Below are 25,054 nucleotides of genomic sequence, written 5' to 3'. Positions count from 1 at the left end.
GCCTTGAAGCAACGGGGGGGGGCGGCGGGGCGGGGAATAACTTACTCAACTACTGCGAATAGGGGTTTTTAAGAAAGTGCTCACTAAAGGAATAAAGGCTTGAAAAAGGTAGAAACGTTATTTAATAGTATGTTTTAGAAAAAAAATACTTCCCAACTGTTTATTCTGAATTTAAACCTTAAAATCAATTATTTTGACATCGTGAGCTTAAAAGTGGAACATTAAATATACTTCCATTCAAACCTAAGACATTCCTTCATGACGACCTCCCAGACTCCAGTCATCCTTCAATTTCATCCTCCCATTTTGAGCTTAATCGAATACCTCGCCGCTTCCCTCGCATCACCACTGACACACGCTGTGTGCAGATGAAGTTCTGTCATTCCTATAATTACCACACCCCTGTCAGACGCTTCAGGCCCATGTTGTTATGACATCTGTAAACTGCAGTCCTCCGTCTGTCTCCACCCGCACCGCCCCCCCACCCGCGCTTCCAAACCACCGGCTCCGGCTCGGGCTGTAACTTATGAATTCCCGAGACGGTCCCCTCCGGCCTCGGTTAGGATTTTTACACGCCCCCTACCCCTTGCTCTTTCCTGCCTCAGTCTCCGCACTCTGCGCGGCCCACCCACACCCCCGGCTCGCTCGCGCCGGGCCGCGGCGCTGGCTCCGCACTCCCTCCTCTCCGCCCCGCTGCCTCGGCGCCCCGCAGTCCCCGACGCTGCTTCCAGCCCCGCTGCCGCGCCGCCCCGCCCCGCCTCGCCTCCACCGGCGTTCCCGATGGCGAACCAGTGCTCCCCACCCCCACCCCCACCCTCCTCTCCGCCGGCCGCGCGGCCGTTGGGACTGCCTGGCCCGTGACGCACGGACGCGCAGCGAGCGCCCAGGCCCCGGAACCCGAGCTCGAGCACGGCCGGCGGCCCGCCCTCACCGCGGGGCCTCCCCCGCACACAACCGGATCCACCGGATCCCCCGGCGGGAGGGGGAGGGGCCGGGGGCCGCCGGGGCCCCGCACTCACCAAGCTCAAGGCAGCCGATCCCGGTGCCACTGCTGGGGTGAGCCTCTGGCTCGCTCGCTCGCCTGCCGTGCCTCTCCCGCACACAACCTCGAAGACCCAGCTCGCGCCTCGGCAGTGCTCACCAGGCCTCGCTCGCCGACACCGCCGCGCACCCAGCACAGCGAGACCCAGCTCAGCCGGCGTTCGCAGTACGCCTGCGCGCGGGGGCCGACCCGCGCGCCTGCGCGCGCCTCTCCACCACCCTGCTGCAGAGGCTGCCGGGAGATGTAGTCTTCCAACCGTCCTTCTCGCGAAGCGCTAGCGGTTAGCCGGGAACCAGTGGAGAGTCTGGAGTCGGTAAGGAGGTCCGGTTGACAAGGTTCGCAGTTAGTGGCAAAGGTTAGAGAGTCATGCTGGAGTGACAATGAAACGGTACTTCTTAGGCTGAATTGAAAAGTTATGTCTACAAACTTGTCTTCGAAGCTCTTCCAGGGCGGATCGATCCTTGCTCACCTCTGTCTATAGCCTCTGACAGGGTTGTTACCTAATACACGTTTACTGAATAAATAATGGAATGAATGAAGCCTGAGGGATTACTAAAAAAAAGTTATAAGTCACCGCTTCATGTCTAAGGCATTCACATGCAGCATGTTTGAGAAACTTCTGGGTATTTCCTTTTTTAGTTCTCTCCCGTCCCCTTTGCCTGATAATGTATATAAGCAGTATCAAAAATCATTAAGAAATTAAATGAAACACAAATGCTTGCTTTACTCTCAATAAATGCTCTCAAACGAAAATTTGGGACAAATAGTTGTTACTGTTAAATCTGATGGAATTCTCTTTGAGCTTAATCGAATTCTTTTTGAGCAGTGGCTTCAAAAGAAGAAAGACTGAAGCCAGACAAGCAGAGGTCACAGAATACAATGGCTCACATGCGACCAGGTTTATCAAATCAATCTAAACACCCACGGAGAAGCAAGGTGAAAGAAATGGGGTAGCTCTATAACGTAAGTGTGGGAGAGAGGACCTCACTGCCTGAATCCTAGGCTATGCGATGTTCATTTGTTCTGGATCTCTTTCTGCCGCGTCAGTATTCCCCACTAACGGTGCGTTTTCTAGGATGAGCTGAGTTTGAGCAAGGGCACTGGGGAAAGGGAATGTGTTCTAAGGGAGAGACTTGGGGGCAAGTGTGCGTGACCGCAGCTAAGCTGAGGACAGATCACTTTATTCCAATCAGGAGCTAATATTATTCAGAGCTGGACTTTAGTGTTTGTGAAAACTAGTTTCTTTCCAGTTCACCCTTACTCCTAGTTAGGGTATCCCGTGAGGGTCTGGACCAAAAGTCTTGGGTATTTACTAGGGCCTCTCTTCCTTGACCCAACCTCTTCAGCCCCATGAGACAGTCAAAAGCTCTACTCAGTTTTTCAGCCACTGCTTTCAGAATTAGCAATCACTTCAAGTGGAAAAGTAACAGCAAACATCAGGCTCACCTCTCACGGGTTCCCTTTCTTTTCTTCCAGATCTTGGACCCACAGAGTCTCACTGCTGTGGTAGCTCTTCAGTGACTTAATGTTTTCTACATTTTGTCCGGCTATTCTCTGTGGTGGGAGGATTTGTTCAAGACAACAACAGTAGCTCATTGCTGAAGCAGAATTCCTATATATGTGTTACTTTTACAAAAATGTTATCATACCATACATGGTGTTTTGTTAGCTAATGTCTCTCTGACTATATCTTTTTGTATTAAATTTTTTTTTTAATTTTAAATTATAGAACAGTAGTTTTGCTATTACAAACAACACTGCTGTGAACGTTCTTGTACGTATCTTTGTGTGTACAGGGAAACTGCTAGATCCTAAGACATTGCATCTTTAACCTTACAAGATGTGATAGGCAGAATTCTCAGATGGCCCCCATGATCTTTGCCCCTTGCTGTTACCCTGTATAATCCCTACCCCTTGAGTGTGGGTGGGAGCTTTGACTTACTTCTGGCCAATAGAATATGGCAAGGATGATTACATTTCACTATAAGTCTCTGTCTAGCAGACCGGAGCTAGACACTCTCCTGCTGGCCTTGAAGAAGCGAGCTTTCATGTTGAGAACTGCCTATGGAGAGGGCCACGTGGCAGGGAACTGCAGATGGTTTCTAGCACCTGGGTGCAGCCTCCAACTGACAGCCAGTAAGAAGCCAGGGCCCTCAGCCCTACAACCACAAGGAAATGAATTCTGCCAACAACCTGAGACGGCTTGGAAGTGGATTCTTCCCCAGGCAAGCCTCCAGATGAGAAGACAACGTGACTTACACCTTGTTTGCAGCTTTGTGAGACCCTGAGCAGAGGAACCAGCTCAGCTGTGCCCGTAATCCTGGCCCACAGAACCTGTGAGATAATAACTGTGTTTTAAGACACTAGGTTTCTGGTAGTTTGTTCCACAGCGATGGAAAAGTAATATACTAGATATTGCCAGATTATTTCACAAAGTGGTTGTGCCAGCTTATGCTCCACAAGCAGCTGATAAGGTTTTCTTTTCTAAACAACCTTGCTAACATTTGGAAATGTCTTTTTCATTTTTGCCAAATGGATGGGTGTGAAAATACATAATAATTAGACACATATATTAACATAAAAACACGAAAAATAAGTTTTTACTTGCAATGATGTATTCCCTTGTATTTTTTTCTGTTGCATAAATGCTATTACTTAAAATAGCAATAGGACTCATTAAAAGTGGCAACTAATAATAATTAATAGAAGGACTAATTAAGAAAATAATTTGTGAGAAAAATACAACCTTTTATAGCATAATATATATATATATTTAAACATCTTTATTGGAGTATAATTGCTTTACAATGGTGTGTTAGTTTCTGTGTATAACAAAGTGAATCAGCTCTACATATACATACATCCCCATATCTCCTCCCTCTTGCGTCTCCCTCCCACCCTCCCTATCCCACCCCTCTAGGTGGTCACAAAGCACCGAGCTGATCTCCCTGTGCTATACAGCATAATATTTTTATGTTTCTTTCTGTCCTCTGGTTCAGCAACTTATTTTAACTCTTTCTTAAACTCTTTATCACATATTCAAATTTTGTAGGCTATATTATTCTATATTCTATATGTATATTAAGATACATAAATTAGGAATTTTATGAAGGAGAGTATAAATACAGTAGAACTAGTTAAACAGATATTACTCCTATTACAGTTTTAAAAAATGATGTGTTTCTGTCCCATGATACAGTGGGATATTTTTTATTCTTTTTGTTTCCTTTTTCATCAATATTTCTCTGAACTGCCTGGAGCCTTTAGGACATCTTTTCTTTTATGTAATGGTAAAACCAAATACAGCCAAATATAAAATTAGTTTTGACTTGCAGCTCTGTTCCTCAGCCTGCATTGCACTGATTCTTGTTGTTGGCACAGATGACATCAAGCTAAACATTCCCTCAACAAAAGTGTTTGAGCATCGAATAGTTAGGATTTTAATTACTAGTGCAGCAGGTTTTTAAACTTGTAGGAATTTGTTTCTGGTTCTCCAAAATGTCCACCCATTTTGTATCTACAGACTTGCTTTGGTAAACCAACTGTTTGTCAATCAGGTCCTTTGCATATATAAATTAACCATTTCTGTATCTAAAATGCCCATTGTTTTTAAAACATTCTGAACCACATTGTATGTTATCATAAGTTAAACCTCTCTTCCCCAGCAAAAATGGTTTTAAAGCATAGAGGTAATTTGAACTTGTGAAATTGAAGTTAGATTCCAAATAAATTTACAGTTTTAGTGAAGAAATTCAGAAAGTCCTGTTTAATTTGGTTACTTTTTTCTAGGGACATTTTTTTTTTAAGTTCTGAAACAGTCTTATTTCCAAAAATTAGTCTTTTTTTTTCTGTTTGAAGTTTTTGTCGCAACCTGCATATAACATTGAATAATTGAGATTCAGATGGTTCATCCTTTTCTAGACTTCTTACGACCTCTTCAAGGATTATCAGACAGTTTTGGAGAACCAGCATGTTTATTTCTGTTTCACTGTAATTCTTCTCTCCGTTCTCATCCTCAATGTATTTCCAAATTGGAGCAGGACATTCTTCTTGTTCCACACTTTGAAAATATGATTTTATGGCAGGCTGACATTATAACGTCTTTTCTATGGCTGGCAACAATGATCGCCATCTTGTAGGTACATGTTTAAGGAAGCTGTCTCCTGCCATTTCTATAGTCAAAAATGTCGTTAAATGCTTCTGCACATTTTGAGGAAACTGAAATGCCCAAACACTTTCATTATGAAAACTTCTGTATCGCAGGTAAGCAAACCACACCCCTCTTTAAACAGTGTTCTGTATAAGATGTTTAGCCGATGAGATCGCTTCATTTTCTTTGATAAGAAGTTTAGAGAGTGAATAGAATTTGTCAAAATTAACATTTGCCCTGAAAGCAAATAAATAAGCCAAGTCTACTTTGTCTTTGGACAGATATAACACACTTTGTTTTATGTGTTTGTGGTTTCATTAAAATCTTAGACATCAAGAAGTCAATTTGAAACTCCATTTTTCAAGTCAAATTACCTTAAGAGCTAGGGGAGACATTTTCTGAATCAGGAAATAAAACCTTACTCCGTTCGGTAGAGCAATGAAAGGCACGATACAGTAATGCATATTGGTTCATGTGATACGCCCAAGATAATTCAGCAGCCACTATTTTCAACTGAGCATTGGTGTCTTTGGGAGAAATTAAACAAACTTTTGATTGATTTTGAAGTACTCGTCTGTCTCATCCTGGACTTGTAAATTTCAGTCTCCATATGTGCTTTTACGTCCCCTTCTCCACCATACCCATCTCAAACTCTTTTCTGCATATTGCACAGTATGCTCTGTTTTTGTTATTTACCTTCATAATCAGTTACATTGTCCTTCCATATGTAATTAATATTACACAGTTGTTGAGCTTTCTTTCAGTGATGTCATCATGCTGTTGCTGGTATTATAATCACTCTCTTATAAAACATGATCATCACACTCATAATGTTAAAATATTTAACTTGTATGAGGCACAATGGTTAGTCCATAGGCAAAGCCAAAGATGTATTGCTAATGTTTATGATTACAATGCACTTAAACTGCACACTTTGGTCGCATCCCTCAGAATGATGCAACAATGGATGATCATTACCGTGAACTGCAAATCATGGTTACCAATATCAGCGAACAGGGGAAAAAAAACAATGACAGAGACTATAGAAGTCGAATAATCTGTGCTGTATCCATTTGACACAATAAGCAGTGTTGCTTTCAGCCTCTATTTTTGGGGATGTATGGTTTTGTACTTTTCCCCCAACTTCCCACACCCATCATAAAAGATCAGGATTTTTTTGTGTGTCCTGGGAGGTTTCCCAGGATGTAGGAATTTCAGTGCTAAAACCCAGAAGGTCAGGCAAATCAGAACAGTTTGTCCCTCTTTCCCACCTGTACTGGCCAAATGTATTCCATTCATCTGGCCAGTACACCCATTCCCCTACCTGCTGTGAGTGCTGGCTGATAACTTTCAGCTGCCCCCTTCTCTGAAGAATTGCAGGGCTAACAGGAGCCAGCTTGCTAGAAGGCTCCCACTCCTTTCCCCAAGGACAAACCTCAGCCAATAACTGACATCAGAGTAAAAAAAGGCCAACCATTGCTACAGTGTGCGACTTACTCTAATGGTACTATGTGTGCTCTGGAGCCTCCCCATGTAATCAGACTGAAGCTAGTCTTCAACTGAGACAGCACTCTTACTAGCTTTTCCCCCTGCCTTAGACTGTCTCCTTTATTCCCACATTCCTGAGAACACTCTCCCAATAAGTCACTTGAACAAGAATCCCCATCTCAGGCTCTGCATCTAGGGAACCCTCCCTAGGCCATGATCCTAATGTGCTGTTTTCCATTTCCTTAATCAGTTGTCCAAGACCACTTACTGAGGTTGGTCCATTGTTTTCCCAGTGATCTGCGATTTTACCTCTCTCATTCATATATATATACACACTCAGGGCTCCACATTGAGAAGAGTATGCATATAGTCACATGATACTCAGAAAATAAAAAGAACCAGTGAGCAAAAATGCAAGAAACAAATAGTTTAGACTTGAACATGGAAACTTGAATAAGAAATCAATTGTATTCTTTATCACATAAATTCTGATTTCTAAATGGTACTTAGCTTCTAATTGCAAATATTTACTGAAAATATTTTAATGCATCATGAAAGTATTGACACCGTAAAACCTGCAGTGTGAAAAAGTGCATCATAAATTTGCAGAATTTTTTATATATTTATAAAATTTATATAGTATATATAAACTTGAGAGATATATATCGCGCCTATACAAATATATAAATGTACTATATAAATTTATGTATTTTGGGGGGTATTCAATACATATATATTTGATATATATATTCGCAATACATATATTCTCAAGTTTCCATATAGGCACAGGTCTGTTTTAGAGCTTTCTATTTAGTTGGTCTGTTTGTCTATCCCTACCCCAATAACACATCTTAATTACTGTAATTGTATAATAAGTCATAACATGTTGTAGGTCAAGTCACCTCCACTTTGTTTTTCTTCTTTAAATTGCTTTGTTCTTCTTGGGCCTTTTTGTTTGATATGTTTTATAATTACTCCATCAGTTTCTATGAAGAAAATCTCCTCTGATTTTGATTGAAACTATATTGAATTGATAAGATTAATTTTTGGAGAACAGACATTGCTAGTATATTGTCTTCCTCTCAGTGAGGATATAGTATATCTCTCCAGTATTTAGGTCTTCTCTAATGCCTTTCAATGATGTTTTGTAATTTTTTCCGGGAAGTTTTTGTACATCTTTTGTTAAATTTAATTCTAGTTACCTTATTTTTTTGCTGTTGCTATTATATTGGTTAAAAAAAAAAAGCCTTTACATTTATTGTTTTTCATGCATAGAAATGAAATTGATTTATATAAATTTCTATTTAGAATCTTGCAGAGTGCTTTTACTAATTCTAATAATTTGTCTCCAGATTTTCTTGGATTTTCTATAGACAATCATATTTTCTGTGATTTAATGACATTTTTGTATCTCCATTTTTTATGTTTTTTGTTTGTTCTTTAATGTGTTTGACAGGAGCTCTAATACACTGCTGAAGGTGTGGTGATGGGAAGCACCCAGTGTCTCATTCCTGATTTTGTAGGAAATCACTCTAATGTTTTACCATGAAATACGATCCTTGCTCTAGGTTTTTGGTAGATATCCTTTTATGAATTCTTTACCAAATGATTTCTCTATATATATTGAAATGAGCATACCCTTTAATATATTTATATGGTAAGTTACATTTTAGGTTTTCTAAAGTTAAACTATCTTTGCATTTCTGAGATAAACCCAACTTGACCATGATTTATTTATACAGAGCTGAATTACATTTATTAATACTTTGATTAGAATTTGTGCATCTATTAACATAAATGAATCAGTCTGTACTTTTCCTATCTTGTACTGTTGTCTATTTTTGGTATCAAAGTTAAACTAGCTCTGAAAAATTTGTTGGGGAGGGTTCCCTATTTCTGTTCTCCAGAAGATTTTATGTTTATAATTCCAGAAGATTGGAATTATCTGTTCTTTGAAGATTTGGGAGAACTCACTAGTTAAATCATCTTAGCCTGTTGTATTTACTTGTTTACTTGTTAGGAAAAATTTTAATTACTAATTTAGCTTATTTAATAGATATTAGGAAATTCAGGATTTCCAGTTCTTCACTCAATTTTGGTAAGTTGTTTTTTCTAAGAAAATCTATATTTTGTCTAAATTTTCAATGTATTAGCATTAAATTGTTTTGTCTATTTTTTTTAATTTTTGCAAAGAAACTGCTATTGACTTTATTACTTTTCTCTGTTGTATGTTTTTGTTTTTATTTAATTATTTTCTGTTTTTATTCAAGTTTATTTTGATTTTCTTTTTTTTTTAATTTTTTAAAATTATTTCTAATAATTTCTAAAAATCTTATATTTGTATTTGTATGGAAATATGTATGGAAATATGTTAATATAAATGTTTCAGACATTACATGAAATTTCTAAAAATCTTATATTTGTATTTGTATGGAAATATGTATGGAAATATGTTAATATAAATGTTTCAGACATTACATGAAATTTCTAAAAATCTTATATGTTCTGGTATAATGTTATAAGTAATAATCCTAGTTATTACTTTAAAATGTATATCTCAGAAATAACTAATTTTCTTGTCAACTGCATTATTATGAACTTTCATCAAATCTTTAACCGTGGTCATTTTTAAGTCTTTTGTCATTTACAGACAGTTCTGGGTGTACTCTGATGATTTTGCAAATATGTTCCTATAAAAGGGTTTCATCTTCAAGAAATTCATGGAAAAGACTCTGACAAGTACAGGTTTCTGGTAACTGACTGTACTGCTGAACTGAATGAATAAGCATTTTCAGAACTCTAATGAAAAACTGATGAACTCATAAAAGTGCTAACAAAAGATCAAGATGAAAAAAAAAATTAATTACATGGGACTGAGTGAACTGATGAGGATGAGTATAATTTTTGTGACTTTCTGTCTGAATTTAAAAAAAAAAAAATCCCACAAGGACTCAGAGGCAAAGAATATACAAATCAATTTTCACTGCAAAGTAAAGGAGCTGTTACAGTGGAGGATTACTGGACTGAATGTCAATATTATGACATAGTATGAGTGTGTTTCATGTTTGGTAATTGCAATCATTGTTGCTTTTGTTGTGGTCATCCATGTACAATGCTTGGTGTCAGTCTATTTATGTCTTGTAAAAATAAAATACAGTGTGTGTGTGTGTGAATAAAAAAAAAAAAAAAAAAAAAAAATTTATTTATTTTATTTATTTATTTTTGGCTGTGTTGGGTCTTTGTTGCTGCATGTGGGCTTTCTCTAGTTGTGGTGAGCGGGGGCTACTCTTTGTTGTGGTGCGCAGGCTTCTCATTGTCGAGGCTTCTCTTGTTGCAGAGCACAGGCTCTAGGCACACGGGCTTCAGTAGTTGTGGCACGCAGGCTCAGTAGTTGTGGCGCACAGGCTTAGTTGCTCCGCTGCATGTGGGGTCTTCCCAGACCAGGGCTCAAACCCATGTCCCCTGCATTGGCAGGCGGATTCTTAACCACTGCGCCACGAGGGAAGCCCCTGATTTTCTTTTCTTACCTTAAATTGGTTACTTAACTGATTAATTTCTGCCTGTAGATTTTCTTAATATAAGCTTTAAGGTTCTATAACTTAAGTACTATTTTAGTTTTATGTCAAAAATTGTATTAGTAATATTTTCATTAACATTCAGTTCTAAATATTTTCCAATTTCTGTTAAGTTTTCATGACCCATGAGATGTTATTTTGAAGTGTATATCTTATTTCCAAATGTATTTATTTTTAAGCTATTGTGGTTTTTTTATTGATTTCTAAGTTAATTACATGATGGATGATGGTCAGAGAACACAGTCCAATAGAGAATATCTTAAAACTGTTGAACTTAGAATATGGTCAATATGTATAACTGTTCTGTGTATACTTGAGAAGAATATATATTCTCTAATTGCTGGGTGGAGGGTTCTGTATATGTTCATTAGGTTAAAACTGTGTTCTTCAAATCTTCTATAGTCTTGCTAATTTTTTTAACTGAGTGTCTACTAGGTCCTGAGAGAGCTGTGTTAAATCTCTAAGAGTGGATTTGTCAGTTTTGCCAGTAATTCTGTCAGTTTTTGCTTTATATAGTGTGAGGCTATGTTATTACCCCAATTACCATCATTATATGCCTATCATTATATCTATTCCCAGTTAACTGAATCTTTTGTTATTGAGTAGTCATTTATCCCTAATAACATTCTTTAACTTAAGGTTAAACTTTGGGATTTGTTTGTTCTTAGTTTTCTAATTCCTTTAGGTGTAAGTTTAGATTGTTTGAGATTTTTCTTGTTTACTGAGGTAGGCTTGTATCACTATAAACTTCCCTTTTAGAACTGCTTTTGCTGTGTCCCATAGATTTTGGATCATTGTTTTCATTTTCATTTGTCTCCAGGCATTTTAAAATTTCCTCTTTGATTTCTTCAGTGACCTATTGGTTGTTTAGTAGCCTATTATTTAGCCTCGATATGTTTGTGTTTTTGGCAGTTTTTCCCTTGTAATTGACTTCTAGTCTCATACCATTTTGGTTGGAAAAGGTGCTCAGTATGATTTCAATCATCTTAAATTTACCGAGACTTGTTTCATGGCCTAGCACATGATCTATCCTGGAGAATGTTCCATGTACACTTGAAAAGAATGTATAGTCTGCTGCTTTTGGATGGAATGTTCTATATATATCTATTAATTCCATCTTGTCTAATGTGTCAGTTAAGGCCAATGTTTCCTTACTGATTTTCTGTCTGGATGATCTGTCCAGTGATGTAAGTAGGGTGTTAAAAGTCCTCTACTATTATTGTACTACTGTCAATTTCTCCCTTTATGTCTGTTAGTATTTGCTTTATGTATTTAGGTGCTCTGTAGTTGGATTTTTTTTGTTTTGTTTTGTTTTGTTTTTGTTTTTTTTGTTTTCTTCTTTTTACAAACCCTTGTGTCGAGGGCTGACTTTCAATAGATCGCAGCGAGGGATGGATTTTTAAAATCCAATCTATCTGTGACTTAACTAGCAAGTTTAGTTCAAATTACACACATTATGATCACTTACGTATTTGGAACTATTTCTTCCATTTTGTGTTGTCTCACTTTTTTTCCCTCTGATTCTTTTTTTCCATCTTCCCTGATTTACCTTTTTTGGATTTTTTAATTCTTTTTTTTTTTTTAATTTAAAAATTTTTGGTCTACTATTTAGAAGTTAGGTACTTTACTTCTCTTCTTTTAGTGGCTGCCCTTAATAATGCTAATCTCTTGAATGACACAAGGACTTTAAATCCCTTTAATATTTAACTATATTCATTAATCCAATATTTTACATGGTTCATTTTTTCAGTATTTTGTCTTATTTTATTCCACAAATTATTAGTTGTTTATAAAGACAGTGATTGTTTACCATTTACACATTTACCATTTTTGTTTACCATGCCTTCTTGAAGCTTAGATTTTTCTTTGTTTTTTCCCTCCTCCCTGAATTATATCCTTTAAATTTTAAATTCCTTATGTAAGAGTTTATCTTTTGTTGGTAAATTCAGTCTTCAGTGGTCTGAGAGTGTCTTTATTCAAGAATTAAGGCAAAATAAAAGCTTAGCTAATTACAGAATTCTAGGTTAACAGTTCATTTTTCTCAGCCCTTTGAATATATTATGCAAATGCCTTCAGGCTTCAGTATTAGTTTTCTACTACTGCCATAACAAATTACCACAACTTTAGTGACTTAAAAAAGCACAACTATACTGTCTCACAGTTCTATAGGTCAGAAGTCAGGCATAGGTCTCACTGGGCTAAAATCAAAGTGTTGGCAGGCTTCACTCCTTTCTGGAAGCTTTTGAGTCCATTTCCTTGTTCACTCCAGGTGTTGGCAGAATTCAGTTCCATGCAGTTAAAGAACTGAGTTCTCACTTTCTTCACTGGTTGTCAGCTAGAGGCCACCCTTAGCTCCTAGAAGCTTCTCACTGGTCCTTGCATCTCAGAACAAGCACAGGGCATCAAATTTTTCTCATGCTGCCATCTCTTATGTGATTAGATTGGGCCCACCTGGATAATCCTGGTTAATCTTCCCATCTGAAGGGTAACTTTATTTTTTTTTACCTTTTTATTTTATATTGAGGTATAGCCAATTAACAATGTTGTGATAGTTTCAGGTGCACAGCAAAGTGACTCAGCCATACATATACATGTATCCATTCTCCCCCAAACTCCCCTCCCATCCAAGCTGCCACATAACATTGAGCAGAGTTCCCTGTGCTATACAGTACGTCCTTGTTGGTTATCCATCTTAAATATTGCAGTGTGTATATGTCGATCCCAAACTCCCTAACTATCCCTTCCCCTGACCCTGAAGGGTAACTTTAATCACATCTGCAAAATGCCTTTTGCCTTGTAAGGTAACATATTCGCAGATTCAGGAGGTTAAGGTGTGGACATCTTTGCAATGAGCAGAGGGAGGACATTATACTGCCTACAACAAGAAATATGTTGTCAGTCTAATTGTCATTCTTTTGTAGATAGCTTCACTGTTCCCTCTGCCTGCTTTTAAGATCACCTCTTTGGTGGCCTACAGTTTCATTATGTTTCTTGGTATGCGTTGTTTCTTTTCTTATCCTTATGAACACTGCCTCTCCTCCATTATCTTTTGACATCTCTATTAAACATACGCTAGATTTTTCAAATCAGTCCTCTCACCCTCAGCTCTGTACCACAGCCTTATGCACAGGCGTGTGAACACCTCAGCCCTCATGTCCAAGCTCCATCCCTGAAAACAGTCACCCCATGGCCATTCTTGATGCAGACTGTGGCATAGTCTACCCTTGGGAGGGAGACCCAAGGAAGAGTCCTGGAAGTAGACTTGGAGCTGTGTAGGCAGGAATTAGAGTTTCCAGGTACCTAGTGGGTGGCTTAGAAGTGAGGTGTGCAGGTTCCAAATGGACACATTCTCTTGATCTTGTGCATTCCTCACCTTGTGGAGATGGGCATGGCCAGAGGAAGGTGAGAGTAAGACCCTCTCAAACCAGAAGTCCAAGGCGGGACTCCTCTTGCCCATATTCAAGGGCAGTAACATATGAGACAATAAACATGCTTCTTTTAAGATGAAGAATGCTGGCTAAGGTAAGATGAGGAGGAGGAAGTATTCTAGACAAGAGGTTGAGGATGTGAAGGTCAGGGAAGTTTGGAAGTATAGAGGGATACTGATTTCAGAATAGGAAAGAGATGCATGCTGAGATTAGCTGGCCACTACATTGCAGAAATCGGAAGTCAAATATGGCCACAGTCACAGTAGATTCAGCCTTTTTAAGAGCACTCTGCACAGAATACTCTTCCAACTCTGTTCCCAATGTGCTGCGTCCCTAATTCGCCTATCTTAAAAATTCTTCAGGTCTCAATTTGAGTTTCACTTTTTTTTAAAAGGACTTCCTCCCAACCCCAGATTAATTTATCCCTCTCCTCCTTAAATTTTTCCAAAGAATCTGTAATTCCTCTTTTGTTATACCGAGTCACACTTGTTAAGTTGTCCATAGCTGCCTTTCTGATTATTTCGGCTGAAAGCTTTAGGAAGACATTTGTCTTGTCCAGCATCGTATCCCCAGCACTGAGAAAGTGACTGAAATACATACATCTGGTGACCAAGATATATTTGGTGAATTAATAATTTAGCCTCATGGTGCCTGAGTGGCATTACTTGAAATAGCTGAATCCAAAAGGGGTAGCAGTAGAATATCGGCTGTCTGGTGTCCTTCCACTGCAAATAAGTTCATTTTACACATAATTTGCGGAGCCAGTTACTTTGACAAAGGTGATTTATTTTGATATATAAAGCACTTTATAAGATTCTCTGGAAAATCTAAAATCATCTTGCCGTCTTAATATGTTACACTATCATCATTTTACAAAATAAAAGGATTGGATTATATACTGGAAAATCTCTTCATTACATGTAAAACATTTCTGCTATTACCTATGGTAAAGAAGATAAAATGACAACTTGAAGGAGAGGGAGAGGTCCTAAGAGTGTTTTAGTTGTTATCTACCCACCCCAACCCCAATAGAGGAAGACAAAGATGAAGGCACTAAGATGATAGTTTATTTGACATATTCATAACACTCTTTGAGTCACTGATGGTGATTATTTGGTTAGTTCCTCCAAAGCAAGGTCATACTTGTTGTTAAAATGATGTGGAGGTTAATCAACAGAGCTGCCACTTGAGAGTTTCCTCCAAGGCTGCTGTGGAGAGAGCATCATTTGTCCTGAGTAATCCTGTACATGATCTTGGATGCAAGTCCACAAATACTGGGGCACAGCCTGTGTGTCATTAAAAACGACAAAGGTTTCAGGGCTGGAAACATTGTCAACCACACTGTCATGGTAATCTACAGCTCCAGGATGCAATGGTGGGGGAACAATATTTAACTGATGACCCTTGCAGAAGGAGCCTGTGAGTACTTCAGCCTCAAACACATAGATCAGCTTATCTGTGGCAGATGTTTTCTTGATCTGGTGTGCTATGTTTTTGAGGTTCTTGGTGAAGTATATTCCAGCTCCATATTTTGGGTCTGATAAGAGAAAAAAAATTAAAGATGATTATGATCTGACAAATCACATTGCCTATTTGGGTACTAATATGTATTCACTCCCTAGTCCTCCAAATAATCACCACTTCCTGCTCTCAAGTCCCTGTGTCTGTAGCAAAGACACCCAAAGTTGTTCACTTGTGGCAAATTAACACTAAGATCACGAAAATAATGATAGCTTACATCTTAATATACCATTAGAGTTTATAGAGGAGTCTATGATATACAAAGCATTTTTACATTGATTATCTTCAATTAATATGTGATTTGGGTAGGATCTCCATATTGCATGAAAAATCTGAGGTTCAGTGAGAGTATGACTTAAGTCAACTTACCAGCCGAGCATCTAATAAAGACAGCATAATGTAGGGAAGGTTCTGTTTCTATTAGAACATGGCCTGACTTCTACAAGCTACAAATAAGGATATGTCTAGAACTCTTGAGAATAGAGCTAGTGAAAAAAGCATGTAAGAAAGGCAAAGTGTCTTCCAAATTCATGGACAGCATTACAAGAAAAATATGTCAAAATAAGGGGACTGCTGAGCATATGAAGTAACGTTAGTGTGCATGCTACATTATTCAGGAGGAGACACACTGGATTTTGGCGACACAGACATCTGGTTACTAGAGGGATATTCTCTACTGTGGGGCAGGGATAGCTGTGGTAATACCAACCTCAAAGAGGAGGCAAAGATGAGACTTGGTTCCTCATCTACTGGCGCTTAGTCTAGGGATTTTTCCCTGTTCCAAAAGCTAGTCCAAATAGATGAATCTCTAACTGAGGGATGTCAGTATTGACCAGACAGATGGAAGGAGCATTTGGAGGGTTCTAGCAGCTTCCCTGGTGTCCCTGAAATCACACCATGTAATCATTCACCTGCTCCATTAGTTCTGGCCCTTGAGACACACCCCAGTGAGGAACAGAAACCTCTCTAGATCTGCAGCTTAAAGTCACTTTACTGGGTATGAGCAAGTGTCCTGGGCCTGGACACAATGCAGGGCGCTAAAACCCTGCCCGTCTGTTAGAGAGCATGGCTGAATATTAGAGAAAGAAAAGGTGTGTCCAGCTCCCTGAACCTCAGCCACAGTTGGAGGCTGACCCCGTCACATCCCAACCCCTCAGCCTGACTTCAGACCAAGCCCTGAGGCAGTTACTGAATGAACCCTGTCACAGAAAGACTCCTAAGGCTGGACTGAGCCTAGAACAGTCTGGGCTCTGGTCCATGTTCTCCCCTCCCTACACCCCAGCCCACAGTGGCCTGTAACCTGGGAACTCTGCATCCATACACATAGCCAGGTCCTGGTTTGGGGGTGGCATCAGTGGGGCCATGGACACTGAGAATGGCTATCAGGCTTGGGGCCAGTCCCAGAGCAGGTCAGTGGGGTGCAGGGAACCACTGAGAAGCAGCATGAAGGCTGGGGCCAACAGAAATAGGCAGTGATCACCCAAAGCATGAGCCTGGCAAAATAGCCCACAGAGAATTTCTACATGCTTTTGATCTAGGTCCATGCTCACCAGGAAGTTTTCCATTCATCAGGCATCCTTAATACTGTGATACAAGGAGGATGTGCCCTATTTCAACCACTGGAGATGAATATTCTCCACACTGATATAAATGCTTGTCATCTGTCTTCTCTTCTCTGGAATATTAAGAACTCTCAGGAAGCTGAGGGCCAAACTCTGGTCCTCAAGGTAATAATCCCTGCTTAATGCCCTCTCTACCCCTACTTAGAGGGGGAAAAAAAATGAAAACTTCTTTGAGGCCATATTCTCTCTCCCTCCTTCCCTTCCATTCTTCCCTCTCTCTTTCTTTACATTTACTTGGGACATAACCAAACACTGTTTCAGGTTCTAGAGCAGCACTGAACAATAGAAATGTAATGGAAGCCACATATGTAATTTTAAATTTTCTAGTCACTGCATTAAAAAAGGTAAAATTAAAAATATATTTTTAACCTATTATATCTAAAATGTTATCATTTCAACATGTAATCAACATAAAAATTACTGAGATATTTTACATTCTTCTCTTTGGCAGTGGTCTTTAAAATCCAGTATGTATTTGATACTTACAGCACATCTCAATTCAGATTAACCACATTTTAAGTGCTCAATATCCACATGTGGCCAGTGGCTACCATGATGGACTTGAGCTTCAAAAGTGGCTAAGAGGGGGCTTCCCTGGTGGCGCAGTGGTTGAGAATCTGCCTGCCAATGCAGGGGACACGGGTTCGAGCCCTGGTCTGGGAAGATCCCACATGCCACGGAGCAACTGGGCCCGTGAGCCACAATTACTGAGCCTGCGCGTCTGGAGCCTGTGCTCCGCAACAAGAGAGGCCGCGATGGTGAGAGGCCCGCGCACCGCGATGAAGAGTGGTCCCCACTTGCCGCAACTAGAGAAAGCCCTCGCACAGAAACGAAGACCCAACACAGCCAAAAAATAAATAAACTAATTAATAAAAAAAAAAAAAAAAAAAGTGGCTAAGAGGGCTTCCCTGGTGGCGCAGTGGTTGAGAATCTGCCTGCCAATGCAGGGGACATGGGTTCGAGTCGTGGTCTGGGAAGATCCCACATGCCGCGGAGCAACTGGGCCCGTGAGCCACAACTATTGAGCCTGCGCACCTGGAGCCTGTGCTCCGCAACAAGAGAGGCCGCGATAGTGAGAGGCCCGTGCACTGCGATGAAGAGTGGCGCCCACTCGCCGCAACTAGAGAAAGCCCTCGCACAGAAACGAAGACCCAACACAGCCATAAATAAATAAATAAATAAATAAATAAATTTATTTTTTAAAAAAAGTGGCTAAGACATGTTCACAAAGAGAACTCCCCACATGTAAACAGATAAAATACAGTACAATTCTATGTGGCAAGAAAATATTTTGAGATAAAATTCGAAGATTTCTTTTTTGGGGGTTTCTTCTTGCTCCTCGTTCCTCTACCCATTGAGTTCTTGCTACTTATCGCCTCAGAGGCAAAAAGAATAAAATTTAGAACAAACTCAATTGAATATACATATATATGATATATACATGTATGTATACATAAATTACAAAATTATTTTTAATCAAGCAGAGAATATAGTCATAAAAGTCTGGCTTTCCGAGTTAGGAGTTTTTTTGAACCAAAAAAGGAGAGAAAACGGAGTTTTTTTGAACCAAAAGGCTAAAAGCCTGAAGGATTTAGAGCATGGAGTTTATACCATATATGAGAGAGGAAAGAATACAAGATATTCTAAAGCAGTTTTCTCACTTCAGGATAAAAGTTTTGGGCTTCCGTGGTGGCGCAGTGGTTAAGAATCCGCCTGCCAATGCAGGGGACACGGGTTTGAGCCCTGGTCCGGGAAGATCCCACATGCTGCGGAGCAACTAAGCCCGTGTGCCACAACTACTGAGCCTGCGCTCTAGAGCCCGCGAGCCACAACTACTGAGCCCACATGCCACAACTACTGAAGTCTGCACTCCTAGAGCCTGTGCTCCGCAACAAGAGAAGCCACCGCAATGAGAAGGCTGCGCGCCACAACAAAGAGTAGCCCCTGCTCGCTGCAACTAGAGAAAGCCTGCACGCAGCAACAAAGACCCAACTCAGCCAAAAATAAATAAATAAGTTAATTTAAAAAAAAAAAGATACAAGTTTTTCCTTCTACCTGGTGGGAAGAGAAGAATCAGAGAGGACATGACTAGAACTCCTGGGGACTCTGAGAACTTGCTCACTTTACTGCCCCACTCCCTTGAAAGAGCCCTGGGAGCTAAGATGGAGCAGAATAATAGAAATCTCAGAAAAACTGGGGGGACTTCCACAGCAGAAGGGACCATTGCCTGACCCCGCTGAGTGCAGCCCCTCACCCAGCCTGGCACTTGAGTGGAAAATAGCAATGGCTGGGAAGGTGTCCGGAACAGGTGAGGACAGCCCCCGCAAGAGCCCGCATTTCAGCTTGGAGGATGAGCACACTCAAAAGTTTCCTGTGCTGCAGGAGGGGCACAGACCTGGCCTGGAAAGGATGTCCCCTGGCATGAGAAACAGAGCAGTCTGTGTAGACACTACCTAAGAGCAAAGGGCATTGGAAATTTAAGTCTGGGAAGGTGCTAATGACCAAAGCCCAGGGTGGTTTACCTACCAGAGGACACTGGGGGCAGAGGACAGATGGGGGGCCATAAGCCAGACCACCCTCCCCACAATGCCTGTCCCACCATCTAGAGCAATCTCAGGGATATTAGGAGAAGAAAGGGCAAAGCCTTGCAGGAACTGAGTTTAAACACCAAATGGGGACTTCCCTGGTGGTCCAGCGGCTAAGACTCCGTGCTCCCAATGCAGGGGGCCTGGGTTCAATCCCTGGTCAGGGAACTAGATCCCACATGCCACAAGTAAGAGTTCGCATGCTGCAACTAAAAGATCCCACATGCCGCAACTAAGACCCGACGCAGCTCAATAAATAAATAAATAAATAAATATATTTTAAAAACCAACCCAAATGGACTAAGAAAACTCTGAAAATGACTGAGTTCATCCTGAACTGTCAAGATGGAGTTTTCCATATCTGTGGACATGGGCGCATGAAAGCTAAAGTTCAGTTATAGAACGATAAAGAAAACAAGTCCCGCACCTGAGATGTGTGGGACTGTAAATTTTTGTACTTGTTAGATTTACAGATGTAACAAAGAAATGAAGGAAGTACAGGAGCACACAGGGAAGCAACTTGCTGGGCCTGCAGGAGTTGCAGAAGGTGTCAAACAGGAGATTCCATTTGAACTATATCTTGAAGAAGGAAGAGGAGTTCGCAGGACTAGAAAGGGTGAGGACGGAAGGCATTCCACATGGAAAGGCACAGAGGCATGAAAGCATACAGCACATATTTAGGAAGCTCTAAGAAGTTCACAGTTAGCGTGTTGAGGAATATAGTAAGTGATAAGCTGGTGAAATAACGTGGGTCCAAGGCCTTAAATGCTCTGCTAAGGAGTTTGGGTTTTTTACCTTGTAGGCAACTAAAATTGTAGATGTTAAACGGGTGTGTAATTTTTTAGCATGCTAATTCTGGTAACAGAGTAAAGGATAGGTCAGATGGGGTGGTTTTGAGGCAAGGAAAGGACCAGGCAATGGTCTAGGCTTAGGGGAAGATGAACTAAAGCAGTAGGAACAGAGAGGTAAGTCTGGACTGAGAATTTTATTGAGAATCACTAGAACTGCATGACTGCCTCAATATGAGAGTGAGGGAAAGGAAGGAATGGAGGATGATAAAGTTTCCAGCCTAGGAGACCTGGTAGATGGATGGGGGTATTAGCCAGGTTAGGGAGTATGGGGGGGTGGGGTGGGGGGAGCCTATTTCTTAAGGAAAAGTATGGCCAAGAAAAGCGTTCAGTTTGAGGTGGCTATGGGACATCTAGGTAGAGATGTCCAAAAGACAGAAATATGGGCCTGCAGGTCCGGAGAAACATAGGGGGTTAGAGCTACAAATTTGCAAGTCATCACCATAGAGGTAGGAGTTGAAGTCATGGGAATAGGTATAATCACGCGGGGGGACATTGTAGAGGAAAAAGAGCGAAGGTTCCTTCAGAACTCCAGAAAATACCAACATTTAAAAAAAGGACAACAGATGGACTCACTAGATTATAAATTATAAGGGCAGGAACTCTGTATTTTGTTTCACCGTTGTATCCCTCCCACCTAGCACAGGGCCTGACTCTTAGAATGGTTTTCAATAAATACTTATGGAATGAATGAATGAATCCAATAAAGAAACTGCAAGCATGCAGGCACATTCTTGCTGCATTCATCCAAGTCTTACAAGCAAGAGATGAATTCAGAATAGAACTGGCTAGAATGCAAGACAGATAGAAAAAAATAAATAAAGCTTTGTTAATAGAAGCCCCCTCTACCAACACATGGCATCTAAGTTTACTGAGAGTCCCATAATTCAGAGCCATGCAGGTGTGAAAAAGCCAGGAGCCTTTACACTCCAAATGAAAACTAGGTTAAAAAAAATGAGTTGCAGACAACTTCAGTGGTGACAAAATTGATGTCTCCAGGGTTTCTCAGGCACGTTCAGTTAAACGTTCTCACCAGACACATTGGCACAAGTCACATTATGAGAACTATCTCCCCACTGAGTCTGAATTGCCTGAATTCCCTCAAGGCAGTAGCTGTTAAGCTAAAGGCTAGGGAAGTGGGCACAGCACAGAGGCCAGTAGGTAAAAGGCCAGAATCTTGAGGCTTAAAGACTAGATGGAGACAAGATATTTGGCTGGGTTAAAAAGACACAAACTTGACCAGAAACAAACAGGCCTCATGCTGCTTAGTTTTTAAAGGAATCGTATGGCTGAAAAAAACTACAAGTCCAGCTATCAGTAGCCTGGGAGCATTCTAGATCCCTAGGGCAATCCATAGACCCCTGGCAGGCAGTTCACCTAGAAATGACCAAGAGCGGCAATACCTACGGAAGATTTTTCCCAGAGTGCAAAACGAGGGTCTTACTCCACTCCCAGAATAGAATACTATTCCGGTCCAGCAGCACGTGGTTAGTGGTATAGACCAGTGACTTGTGTGTTTTCCTTTCTCCCCTTTCGAACTGGGAGTTTTTATTGCGGTTTTCCTGCTCTCTCTCATATCGTTGTATAATGAAAGTATTAGGACAATTACCTTGCCTTTAAGCTTTAAGAAAGGACTGTCTGGACTTGAGGCTGATGATAAGCCAAGATGAGACTTTGGGACAGTCTTCCTTGGGAGGATGGTGTGTGTCTTAGCTACTTGGGGAAGAAATATGTGCACAGATGTTAGGTAGGCAATTAACAGTGTCTGCCACAGAACTGAAAAGAGGGCTCTCACTGGATTTGAAAAATATGAGGATTGTAATGTTCTTAGAGTAGTTTAAGTCAAAATAGAAGGGGCAGGGGTGGACTGCAGAGATGCCAGTTACAATGGGTTTAGGAGCAAATGGAAGTCGTGAATTTTTAAGATTTTGCCAGTGAAAGGATCACACTGATCATCACTTTCCTGGTTACACTTCCAAGACTTCTTGGTGGGGATTCATTTATCAATTTTTAACCCAAGGTGAAAAACTGTTCATGTCCAATTTTTACCCTGGGTATTGCTTATGTTTTCTCTGGGGCAAAGAGATGATTTCCAGACCCTTTGCTTTCCAGAAATCAAGCCTTGGAGTAGGCTCTACAGCAAGGATCATGCTATGTATTTGAAAGGTGAGGATCAAAAGCCACATATTTAATGGACCAGGCAAAATCAAGCTGCCTCGCTAGTATCCTCCATGATGATTACTAAACTTCTTAGCTTCTTATGGAGAGATTTAAGAGAGAAAATATAGCAGTAAAGTATGCAATATTTTTGTACAACTGAGACATAGAAGCTACTACACATAGAACCCCCATAACTGAGATGATGCCTAATTCATTCACTGGCAGCTACTGGAAATGAAGAGGATGGAAAAGACCAACTTTATTATATTCAGGAAAATGCTCTTTTAATTAAGGGAGGAAGGTGGTTTGGTAGTGTTGATAATAATTTCGTTGAGATAAGAAAAAAAAAGCTCCAGGGTGCTCTCGGCAGATAGGACACAAACACAGAAAGGGGAAAAACAGTGAACTGTAGCTCTTACTGCAAACACTTTCATCAACATAAAAGCCACCCGCCACAATATACGTGAAGGAAAAATTTTAAATATGACCCTTTCCAAATAACTTTACCACTAAATCCCAGTTGTAAATGACCCCCTTACCAAAGCAACAAATGCTATTAGTGGTGAGTCATCTGCTGATGTCTGCTCACCAACTCCTACATAGAGTAACCCCGATTGTGAGGGGCTGACACCTACCGCAGGGCACCGAGTACATTCTGTGAAAGCCGACTCTGCATACCATTTTGCAGAACTGGTGTGGGACTTGCTGAAACAACCTGTGGCTCACAGGTTTCCCATGGGTTCTGTCTTCCATCATTTTCTTCCTTCTTTGGAAGGCAGCCATGAGAAGCGCATTGTCTATCTTCTCCACCTACAGCCCAAGAAATGAAAAACTGAAAAAGAAACTGGAGAACTGCTACTTAAAGTGCCTGCTACTCTGCTTCAAAAATAAAGGCACTATGTGCATATTACTTTGCATGTGATTTGCTTTTCATATAAAGTTGCCTAAGAGTCTCTCCTGGCCCCAACCCTCTCCTATTTTGACTTCTATCTCTTCAAAATTCCCCGTCCCTTCTTCGATAATAATTCCCTGAGCAATCACTATGTGATTGCTGGTAATGAAATGGTCAACTGCAGACACAGTCTTTGCCCTCTTAAAGCTCACAGTTTAGTGAGATCTAAAAATAGGTAAATAATTATAAGTGTGATAAATGCTATTGCATTTTTTATTTTGCTTCAAGATAGGCAGATAGCTTCTCTCTGAGTCTTGATCTATGCTTCTGTACATCCTGACATCATTTCTACCACTTGATTCCAATTATACCTCTCATACCTGCCCATCCCTGCCCTCCTTTCAGACTAATTCCTAGGATTCCAGGTCATTGAGCAGCTAGCTTAGAGTCATTAGCAGGTGAGTTTTTCTTTTGGCTGCAGAACCAAGTGATAGCAGATAAGTCAAATTCTTCCCTTAATTAAGTATACCTTTATAACCCGCAAACCACAGTCTTCAAACTGTTTCTTTTGATCCTGAATTTCTCGAGCTGAAAGCTTTAGGCATTTCAAAAATGCATTTTCCTTCATTTGATTCTGGTTTTCTGGTTGCTGATCAGTCTGCTGCCCTAAAAATGAGTAATATAAAACTTTGTCTCAGTGCTCTGTGAGAGGGAAAGGTTTGTAAGGAAATTGAATGAGGGAATTCCCTGGCGGTCCAGTGGTTAGGACTCAGTGCTTTCACTGCCGGGGCCTGGGTTCAATCCCTGGTCACAGAACTAAGATCCTGCAAGCTGTGCCACATGGCCAAATAAGTAAATAAATAAATAAACAGAAATTAAATGAAACAAATTATAAAAATTTGGAGGAATATATAAGCAGTTTAACTTGTATGCCTCATATGTTTAGGACATGCAAGGACAGCTGTAATACCATGAGAAGTCATAGGATAAAATAGGGGGTTAATAAATTTGTCCTCAGGACTTCCTTGGTGGTCCAGTGGTTAAGACTCCACTCTTCCACTGCAGGGCACTCAGGTTTGATCCCTGGTCCAGGAAGTTCCAGATGCCACGGGGTGCGGCCAAATAAATAAATAAATAAAATAATAGAGCTCAAGAAAAAAAGTTACATCCCATGGGAGGCAGACTCTCCCACAGAATAAATAAATAAATAAGTAAGTAGTAAATAAATTTGTCCTCAGATGATTTGGATTATGAAGCTGAGGGGATAAGAGAAAAAAGAGCATTAATATATACTCCCCCCATCAATGCTGTAATGATGATATATAGTTGTATTGCTAATAGGAAATGTTTGTATTTCTAGCCAGGATGCCAATCAACAAAAAAATGTAAGCATAAGAAAATGTTAAGGGGTGATGGAAAACGGTATGACATTTATGTAACACTTCAAAGTTTTCAAAACAGTTTTGTATCTCTACCTCATTTGGGTATTACAAACCACCACTGAAATAATCAACACAGTTTTACAAACAGGGAAATTGAAACTCAGAGAAGTTAAGTGACTTGCTCAATATCACAAAGCTAATAAGTACAGATCCAAGATTATAAACCTGGCTTTCACCAGTGCTTTCTGTGAGGGGCAAGGCAGAATATTTAGTATATATGTTATTCATAAGCCACCCAACCAAGAAGAACAAAATTTGGAGATTAATAGTTTATGGTGTCATGTCTTTCCTCCCTTCCTTC

At 40.3% G+C, this 25,054-nt stretch overlaps 2 protein-coding genes and 1 long non-coding RNA gene across 7 annotated transcripts in view; 1 reads left to right on the top strand and 2 right to left on the bottom strand.

Moving 5' to 3' along the window:
* Nucleotides 1-1,223, bottom strand: part of KPNA1 (karyopherin subunit alpha 1) — a 74,060-nt gene extending 72,837 nt beyond the window's left edge. Inside the window, exon 1 of the mRNA XM_036850491.1 lies at nucleotides 1,020-1,223. The gene's annotated coding sequence lies outside the window, so the exon portion shown is untranslated. The remainder of the gene's footprint in view (nucleotides 1-1,019) is intronic.
* Nucleotides 1,224-1,244: 21 nt separating this feature from the next.
* Nucleotides 1,245-3,769, top strand: LOC118894336. The gene is made up of 3 exons (XR_005019701.1): nucleotides 1,245-1,355; nucleotides 1,869-2,005; nucleotides 3,045-3,769. It is a non-coding gene; the product is annotated as an uncharacterized LOC118894336 (long non-coding RNA).
* A 10,961-nt stretch (nucleotides 3,770-14,730) lies between these two features.
* Nucleotides 14,731-25,054, bottom strand: part of PARP9 (poly(ADP-ribose) polymerase family member 9) — a 30,763-nt gene continuing 20,439 nt past the window's right edge. For 4 of the 5 annotated variants that reach the window (XM_036850963.1, XM_036850961.1, XM_036850964.1 and 1 more), the window contains 3 exons: nucleotides 23,841-23,977; nucleotides 23,055-23,229; nucleotides 14,731-15,220 (listed from right to left, as the gene is read on the bottom strand). In XM_036850963.1, coding sequence (XP_036706858.1) covers nucleotides 14,850-15,220; nucleotides 23,055-23,229; nucleotides 23,841-23,977 — 683 coding nt within the window. In that variant the 3' untranslated portion in view covers nucleotides 14,731-14,849. The remainder of the gene's footprint in view (nucleotides 15,221-23,054; nucleotides 23,230-23,840; nucleotides 23,978-25,054) is intronic. The other variant, XM_036850965.1, reaches the window with a different exon arrangement.

Source organism: Balaenoptera musculus, chromosome 4 (assembly GCF_009873245.2).
Source record: "Balaenoptera musculus isolate JJ_BM4_2016_0621 chromosome 4, mBalMus1.pri.v3, whole genome shotgun sequence".
Classification (NCBI taxonomy): domain Eukaryota; kingdom Metazoa; phylum Chordata; class Mammalia; order Artiodactyla; family Balaenopteridae; genus Balaenoptera; species Balaenoptera musculus.
The sequence above is the reverse complement of the archived record's forward strand: the minus strand, read 5'-3'. Positions and strand labels throughout refer to the sequence as shown.